At 36.7% G+C, this 9,167-nt stretch overlaps 1 protein-coding gene across 1 annotated transcript; it reads right to left on the bottom strand.

Moving 5' to 3' along the window:
* Window positions 1-7,976: 7,976 nt before the first annotated feature.
* Window positions 7,977-8,912, bottom strand: LOC127669870 (olfactory receptor 2B11-like). The gene has a single exon (XM_052164090.1). It carries the CDS (start codon window positions 8,910-8,912, stop codon window positions 7,977-7,979), a length of 936 nt encoding a protein of 311 aa, XP_052020050.1.
* Window positions 8,913-9,167: the final 255 nt, after the last annotated feature.

The raw sequence follows: 9,167 nt of genomic DNA, 5'->3' as shown, positions 1-9,167 counted from the left end.
TACTTTGTCTCCGTATTTGCTCCCATGAATATTTTGTTCACCTTTCTAAGAAGGGCTGAAGCACCTACACTCTGGTCTTCCGTCTTCTTGAACTTCATGTAATCTGTGAGTTTTATCTTGGGTATGCCAAGCTTTGGGGCTAATATCTACTTATCAATGACTGCATACTGTGTGTGTTCTTTTGTGATTGGGTTACCTCACTCAGGATATTTCCTAGGTCCATCCATTTGCCAAAGAATTTCATGAATTCATTGTTTTTAGTAGCTGAGTAGTACTCCATTTTGTAATGTACCACATTTTCTGTATCCATTGCTCTGCTATGAATTTGCTGAGTTTTCCAGTTAGCACCACTTTCATTGTGTCCCATAAGTTTGGGTATGATTTTCATTAAATTCCAGGAAGTCTTTAATTTCTTTCTTTACTTCTTCCCTGACCAAGTTATCATTGAATAGAGAGTTGTCCAGTTTCCACATGTATATCGGCTTTCTATTATTTGTGCTGTTGTTGAAGACCAGCCTTAGGCCATGGTGATCTAATAGGATGCATGGAATTATTTCAATCTTCTTGTATCGATTAAGAGCTGTTTTGTGTGTGACCAATTATATGGTCAATTTTGGAGAAAAAGGTATATTCTTTTGTTTTAGGGTGAAATGTTTTATAGATATCTGTTAAATCCATTTGGTTCATAACCTCTATTAGTTTTACTCTGTCTCTGTTTAGTTTTTGTTTCAATGATCTGTCCATTGGTGAGAGTGGGGTGTTGAAGTCTCACACTCTTATTGAGGGGCATTCAATGAGTGCTTTGAGCTTTAGTAAAGTTTCTTTTATGAATGGGTGCTCTTGCATTTTCTTTGACTGTTGTGTCAATGTTTTCTATGGTATCTTTTGCACCTGAGAGTCTTTTATCTCTTGTATTCTGTTGGTGATGCTTGCATCTATGATTCCTGATCTCTTTCCTAGGTTTTCTATCTTCAGGGTTGTCTTCCTTTGTGATTTCTTTGTTGTTTCTATTTCCATTTTTAGATCTAGGAAGGTTTTGTTCAATTCCTTCACCTGTTTGGTTGTGTTTTACTGTAATTCTTTAAGGGATTTTTGTGTTTCCTCTTTAAGGGCTTCTACCTGTTTACCTGTGTTCTCCTGTGTTTCTTTATGTGAGTTATTTATGTCCTTAAAATCGTCTATTATCATCATCATAAGAAGTGATTTTAAATTTGAATCTTGTTTTTCTGGTGTGATTGTGCATTCAGGACTTGCTATGGTGGGAGAACTGTGTTCCGATGATGCCAAGTAACCTTGGTTTCTGTTGCTTATGTTCTTATGTTTGCCTCTTGCCATCTGGTTATCTCTCTGACACTAGTTGTTTCAGAACTCCTCATAATCCAGTTCCCTCTGGGATCCTGTGATTCTGGGATCCTGTGATTCTGAGATTCTTGGTGTATCAGAGCTCCTAGGAGTCAAAATGCTTCTAGGATCCTGAAATTCTGTTGTGACCAAGCTCTTGAGATCCTGTGATCCTGGACATGTTAGAGAACCTGAGAGTTGAGTTCTTCAGGGTGTTGTGGGAATGGGTGCTGGGCTAATGCCCAAGGTGTGCTCAGGGTACAGGCTCAGACTGGAAGGAACCTGTGCCACTGTCTGGGTGGGGGTTCCTGTGTTGCTGGATCCTACAGGTCCCAGTTACTCCTGGTGTTGGGGCAGATGTTGTAGCCTCCTCACCTATGATCCTGGGCATGTTAGACAATCTGAGAATCAAGCTTCTTCTGGATGTTGTGGGACTGGATACAGAGCTAGCACCCAAGGTCTCCTCAGGGTACTGGCTCAGACTGGAAAAACTAATGACTTACTTTTAACTCATAAATTAATTCATCTTTCAATCCTCATTAGAGAAGCTTATATAGTGTGCTTCTTAGGGACTCACAAGTAGTCAATGTACAAAGAATAAGAGACTGCAGAATATTCAACCATATATAGGACATGTATATTGTATACTTCCTCCTAAGGATTAGGGAACATTGTAGAAAATGTTAGTGGAAATATTTTAAGAGCTAGAGGTGGTAGATAATGAAAAGAAAGCAGTGTATTCTGGATATAGAAGAAATATACATATAAGAACTCATAGTCATGACAGCATACACAAGACCTGAGTAAACCTAAGTCAGACAAAATCCCAGTATTGAGAGTGAAGACAGGAACAAAGTTTTATCCATAGCCAAGGAGCTACTGGTAATTGGTAAATGCTGGGAGAAGGGGAAAAAATCAGGCTTCTTTAAAACTATTGCTTCTGGAAATCCAACAATGTTCTAGTAAAAGAGTACACAGCAAGAATATATGGGCAGCACAAAATGGACTTAATGGATCTTAATGGATTTATTTTATTTTATTATTTTCAAAGAGGACATAAAGCTGGGTGGGAAAGGAAAGGGTTGGATCTGATAAGAGTTAGGGAATGGAAACAATAAAAGCACATTTTACAAAATCTCAAAGAACTAATATACAAAGTTTGTAAAATAATTTACCTTAACATTTGACAAGGTTTAGGGCTGAGAAAAATGACTCAAAGGTTAAGAGTCATTCACAAAACTGGCTGCTTTTGTGAATCTGTGTTCAATTGTCACTTCCTATATAGCAGCAAACATCTGTAACTCCAATTCCAGAGTATCTGCTACCCTCTTCTAGACTCAGTGAGAACTGAACACACATGGTATACCTGCAGGAAAACTACCCATACATATAACATGAATAAAGAAAATCTCAAAAAAAGATGAAAAATTTAACAATATTTGGACAAGTTGTTGCAAAATAAACTTTAAGATATAGCACACATACAGTCACATGTAGACACAAGTACAAAGAGTATAAACATAGAGATAAGAGAAACATTCAGTGATGTTGTCATCATGTTTTACTCATGAAGGTATCAAGTTTGGTATATGGATTTATTACATATATATTAATTCTAAGTTTTATAATTTTAAAATTATTTCTCACAAAATTTGTACAGAAAGCGTGTACACTTGTTCTGAACGATTTATGGAAATCATTCTGCCCTTTACTACTTGTATATGTTGTTGGTCCACTGTGTCTATGGGTTCCAGATCTGTGGATTCAGCTGGACTGAAAGTATCTTGAAATTATCACACCTGTAATGACTCTGCAGAGACTAATTCCATTTATTTTTTCATCAAAGTACAATATAACTATTATTTACTTTGTATTGTGTATTATAAGTTATTTGGAGGTTGTCTTCTTTGGGCTTAGTTGCTGTGAAGAGACACCATGGCCAAGGCAACTCTTACAAAGTAAAACATTTAATTGGGGCTGGCTTACAGTTTCAGAGGTTTAATCCATTATCATCATTGTGGGAAGCATGGCAGTAAGCAGGTGATGCTGGAGAAGGAGCTGAGAGTTATACATTTTAGTCCGAAGGCAGCAGAAGAAGACTGCTTCACTGGGCATTTCTTCACAGTGATACACTTCCTCCATCAAGGCTACACTTCCTAATAGCGCCATTCTCATGGGCCAAGCATTTAAACACATGAGTCTGTGGGGGACCCTTCCTTTTTTCTTTCTTTCGTTCTTTCGTTCTTTCTTTCTTTCTTTCTTTCTTTCTTTCTTTCTTTCTTTCTTTCTTTCCTTCCTTCCTTCCTTCCTTCCTCTCCCCTCCCTCCCTCCCTTCCTTCCTCCTTTTCTTTCTTTCTTTCTTTCTTTCTTTCTTTCTTTCTTTCTTTCTTTCTTTCTTTCTTTCTTTTTCTTTCTTTCTTTCTCTCTCTCTTTCTTTCTTTCTTTTTTCCTTCCTTCCTTCCTTTTTTATTAATCATTTCATTTGTTTACATCTCAAATAATATCCCACTTCCTGGTTACCCCTCCACAGCACCCCTATCCCACATCCACCCTCTTTCCCCTCCCCTTTTCCTCCATGAAGGTGCTCCCTCACTCACCCTCTTCCAACCCATCACTCCAGCATCTCTCTATGCTGGGGCATCAAACCTCCATAGGACCAATGACCTCCCCTACCATTGATGATAAGCAAGGCCATCCATCCTCTGCTACATATATATCTGGAGTCATGGATCCCTCCATGTATACTCCTTGGTTGGTGGTCTAGTTTTTCTTCCTCTGAGGTTGCAACTCCCATCAGCTCCTCCAGTTTTTCTGCTAGCTCCCCCATAGGGTCCCTGAGCTCAGTCTGATGGACCCAAGCATCTATATCTGCATTGTTCAGTTGCTGGCCTGACTTCCCAAGGAGCAGACACACTAGGTTCTTGCCAGCAAGTACCTCTTGACCACACCAATAGTGTAAGGTTTGGTGTCTGCAGATAGGATGGATCCCCAGGTAGGGCACTCCTATGGAGATCATTTCTATTCAAACTACTAGAGAAGTTATTTAAAGAATCTAGGGTACAGTGCCAACAAGAGTGGTGCCACTTTAATTTTAGGACTAAGAAGACAGAAGCTGATGGATCTCTGTGAGTTGGAGGTCAAACTGATGTATATATTGAGTTCCTAGCCAGATACTCTACACATGAAAACCTATATCAATCAATCAATAAATAGACAAATAAATAAATAAATAAATAAATAAATAAATAAATAAATAATTGAGGATGATAAATATGTTACATGTAATTAACATAATATTATGCTAATAATTAACATACATTAATAACCCACATGATTAAAACACACCTATATTACACGCAATTTCTTTGGAGCTTGCTATAACAAACTTGAATAGTCATAGGTTTATTACCTATGGGTTTTTTTCATGGGGAACAAATGTGCTAAGTTTCAGGACTTTATAGGGCTCTACAGACTATGTATTTATGCTTAAAGTAACAGCGACATAAAGACCTACTGAAAATAAAGATAACTCAAGAATTATAAACAAAAATGACAGCTTAAATACTGCTAGAATTTGTGAAGTTGGAAGACTTTTGAAACATTATGTTTGTGGTAGATGACTCCATGTTTCCTTTGATTTCTTTCTTCAGAGACTTGAAATTCTTTTCATACTGATCTTTCACTTGCTTGGTTAGAGTCATTCCAAGATATTTTATATTATTTGTGACTATTGTGAAGGGTGTTGTTTCCCTAATTTCTTTCTCAATCCATTTATCGTTTGAGTAGAGGACGACTGCAAATTTGTTTGAGTTAATTTTATATCCAGCCACTTTGCTGAAGTCATTTACCAGCTGTAGGAGTTCTCTGGTAGAATTTTTGGAGTCACTTAAGTATACTATTATATCATCCACAAATAGAGTGTTTGAACAAGAATGATATTCCAGTTTAAGTTAAGGCTAGGGGTTCAGCACTAGAGTACTTATGAAAGGTTTAATGACCTTAAGGCCCCAGATGGACTGAGAAGATCTGGACAGGAAATTTGACTTCCCTAATTATCTGTGGGATATTGAGTTCTGAATACTTCTAAGAGGATGAACATATGTTTTTGAATAGTATCTACCACTCTGAGGCTGCAGGAGAACTTAACTACACCCCCAAAAGTCTCCTGTTCAGTCCTGTAAAAACATGAAGCATTCAATGCCATGTGCACAGTTTCCACTTCACAGAGAGGTGGTGGTCCTTCAGTTTTTCTAATTAAAGAACAGTTATGTGTTTGGAGATGCCTGTCTGCTTTCTGTTCTTCCTAGTTGACTAGATCAATCTATTTCAAACTGCTGAGCCTGAAATATATTACAGGTGGTTTGAGAGGGTGAGAGACTGAGGGAGAGAGAGAAAAGGAGAAGAGAAAGAGAAGAATAGGTAGATGGAGGGAGGAAAGGAGAGAGAGATAGAGACAGAAAGTCAGAGAGAGCAATCAGAAAATTATTGCTTACTTTCATGATATTGGGCCACTATTGTACCAGTAGGGATGTATTGGCAAGCAGGAGTTTTGCAGATGGACAGGATTTAGAATTACTTCTTCTAGTACTATCAAAGTTACTCAGTAGGGATGAAGCTTCCAGGTCTATAGTAGTTTGATTTCCTCATTTTCTATGACTCAAGTATGTGATGTCTTCAGCAATAGGGTTTATCATCAAGACTAAACAAGAACAATGGCAAAAGTCTACAATATCTGAGAATTTATGGGAACTCACTTGCCAACAACTCCAATGGAGGTAATCTATTCCTGACACTGAGCTTTTTATTTGTTAGCTTGTGGTGTTTTACCAGGACATTGTTGCCCTCTTATAGGATAACTATATTTAAAACACACCTCCACCCCACCCCCCATCTACACCCCCCACATTCATATATGAAAATTATGTACATATTTTGAAATAAATATATAAAAAAGGACTGTTCTTCTGCCAGCAATTATCAGTTGCCAATAGCTCCTTAACTAGTGGTGGGACTTCAATGATTTCAAGAAATTCTTTGATGTTTGATTTTTTCCTCATTGTGCATTTATACTATTTACATTAAACTATTTTGTCCTGTGTGCAATTGAATTTACTTTGTAAAGTTTGATCAGAATTTACAGTAGGTTTCAAAACAACTTTCCTTGTTGTCGATCAATCACCAGTATTTTATGCTAAATATAGCAAGAATATAAATTTAAAACCACCTTAATAACATCTTTGAATATCATGTACTATGGAAACCTTATGATTTGAGACATGTAATGCAGTGCTATCTTTCATCATTTGAAAATTTCCACACTTATGGTAAAGTATACTCAACACATAGGAATTTTGGATGATTATATTAATATGTGTATATCATAAAATAATTTATTCAAGACAGTCATTATATCCATTATTACATAATTTTTCAGTGAGAACATTCAAGATCTACTCTCTTAGATGTTTTCTAAGTACTAATTTTAATAATTATTTTGTACAACAGGTTTTATATGCTTACATTTCCAATGAATTGAAATTTTGTAATATTTTAGTAAAATACCCTCATTTGCCTTTAGGTCTCCAACCCTGAGTCCTATCCTCACTGATTCTTCTGATTATTCCTTTGACCACAACTGTGTGGCTACCTAATATAAAAGTCACAAGAAAAGAGGGTTAAAGAGATGGCTTAGCAGTTAAAAGCACTCACAAGTCTTCCATAGGACCCAAGTTCAGTTCCCAGCACCCAAGTCTTTATGGTGAAAAAGTTGGCTACACCAGGTCCAAGAAATCTGACACTTCTTGCATTTTTGCTAGTGTTTAGTTCTTTATTGTATACCCTATTTACTTACCCATAAATTAATCTAATACCACATAGCTATATAACCCATCAACTTATTATAATGAAGTGTAACTGATTTCATGATAAAAATTAAACTCTCAGTGTTAGTCCTAGAACTGTTTTAGATAATTAAACTGTTAGCTCTGTAGATTTTGAACATCCTTACATGAAATTGCATATCTATTAAAAACTCCTATTATAGAAAAATTAAACAACTTCTATTTTAAACCAAAATCCAAATTACAAATTACTAACTCTTTGGGGGTCTTAAAACACATTCCATATAGCATCCACATAAATAAAGTCAATGCCTTATAAAATAGTTTATTAAAAGCTGTTACTGTACCACTAGCCTTCCCACAAGTAATTATGAAAACTTAAAGACAGTAAAGATTTATGTCACAAATGACAAGTTCAAAAGCCAGTGACAAATGTTTACTATGTGGATTTCATGCTAATTAGCTTAAAACAATGTAAGTGGATTATAAATTAAATTATTGTTTTATCATATAATAAAGTAACTATTTGTAGATGTATTAAAACCAATACAAATATTTTAACAATTTTTCTAAACAAAACATCCATATGTGTTGACCAAGATTAACCATTGCCTAGTATGGTTAATCAAGTAACAAGACAGGATTTGCAAGAACATGTTAAAAAAAAAGACAGCTGAGGTTTTTTGTTGTTGTTGTTGTTTTAAGACAGGGAATATAAAAAAAAAAAAAGACAGGGACTGAGTTATCAGAAAAGCTGATAATTTGTTAACTATTTTGTGTAATGCCCATAAGGTTTCACTTTGAAATAAAAATGTTTCTGAAAAGGTTACCTAATGCCCCCTTTACATCCTTATTCCTCAGAGTATAGATAAATGGGTTCAGTGTAGGAGTTACTACTCCATAGAAGAGAGCCATGAACTTGGGTTGGTCTTTTGTAATAGAAGAGGGAGGCTGAAGATACATGCTAATGCCTGGACCATAGAACAAGAGAACTACAATGAGATGAGAGGAACATGTCCCAAAGGCCTTTTTCCTTCCCTCTGAAGATTTGATTTTAAAGACAGCATGTCCAATACAAGCATAGGAAGCAAGAATTAAACACAGAGGAACAGCTAAAAGAAAAATACAAACCACAGAGAGAGCAAGCTCATTAGTCTCTTTTTCACCACAAGCAGTTTTTATCAGAACTGGAATCTCACACACCAAATGATCCATTTTATTGTGGCCGCATAGAGGCAATTGCAGTGTCACAGTGGCCTCTGTAACAGCATAGGAAATTCCAGTAAGCCACACAGTGGACACTAACAGGAGGCAGGTACGTCGATTCATTATGAGGGTGTAGTGCAGTGGTTTGCAGATGGCCACATATCGGTCAAAGGACATAAGAGCCAGGAGGACACACTCTGTACCCCCCATTGTGTGGAAGAAATAAAGCTGAACTACACACCTCATGTAGCTGATGGTCTTTGTGGAGCCCCCAAGGTTGGTTAGCATCTGAGGCACAATGCTTGTGGTGTAGCACATGTCCAGAAAGGAGAGGTTGCTGAGGAAGAAGTACATGGGGCTGTGGAGACAGGTGTCTAATATGGACACCAGAATGATGACAATGTTTCCAATCATGGCTGTGGGGTATGTTACCAGAAGAATAATAAAGAGAGGAAGTTCCAGCCAAGGACAGTCTCCAAAGCCAAGTAGAATAAACTCTTCTGGATGACTTTTATTAATCAACATCTTTCTTTGTAATCTGACTCTCCTATAGTACAGAAGTATCAAGAAAATTAGTATTATAGCAAAGCCTCATGATTCATTGGTCATGGCTATAGAAACCAGGGTTGGAATTCTGCATTTGGAATTTCATGAGAGATGCTTTGTAGATAACTTAGTCCATATAGAGTTTTGTGTCAAAGCAAGATGATCTGGGTATTTTCTTCAGTACCCAGGTGAAAACATTTCTATAATCCCAATTCTAGTTAAGAAAAGTCTGGT

The sequence above is a fragment of the Apodemus sylvaticus genome, chromosome 19 (assembly GCF_947179515.1).
Source record: "Apodemus sylvaticus chromosome 19, mApoSyl1.1, whole genome shotgun sequence".
Classification (NCBI taxonomy): domain Eukaryota; kingdom Metazoa; phylum Chordata; class Mammalia; order Rodentia; family Muridae; genus Apodemus; species Apodemus sylvaticus.
Note: the sequence above shows the minus strand (reverse complement) of the source record. Positions and strands in the feature narration are given on the sequence as shown.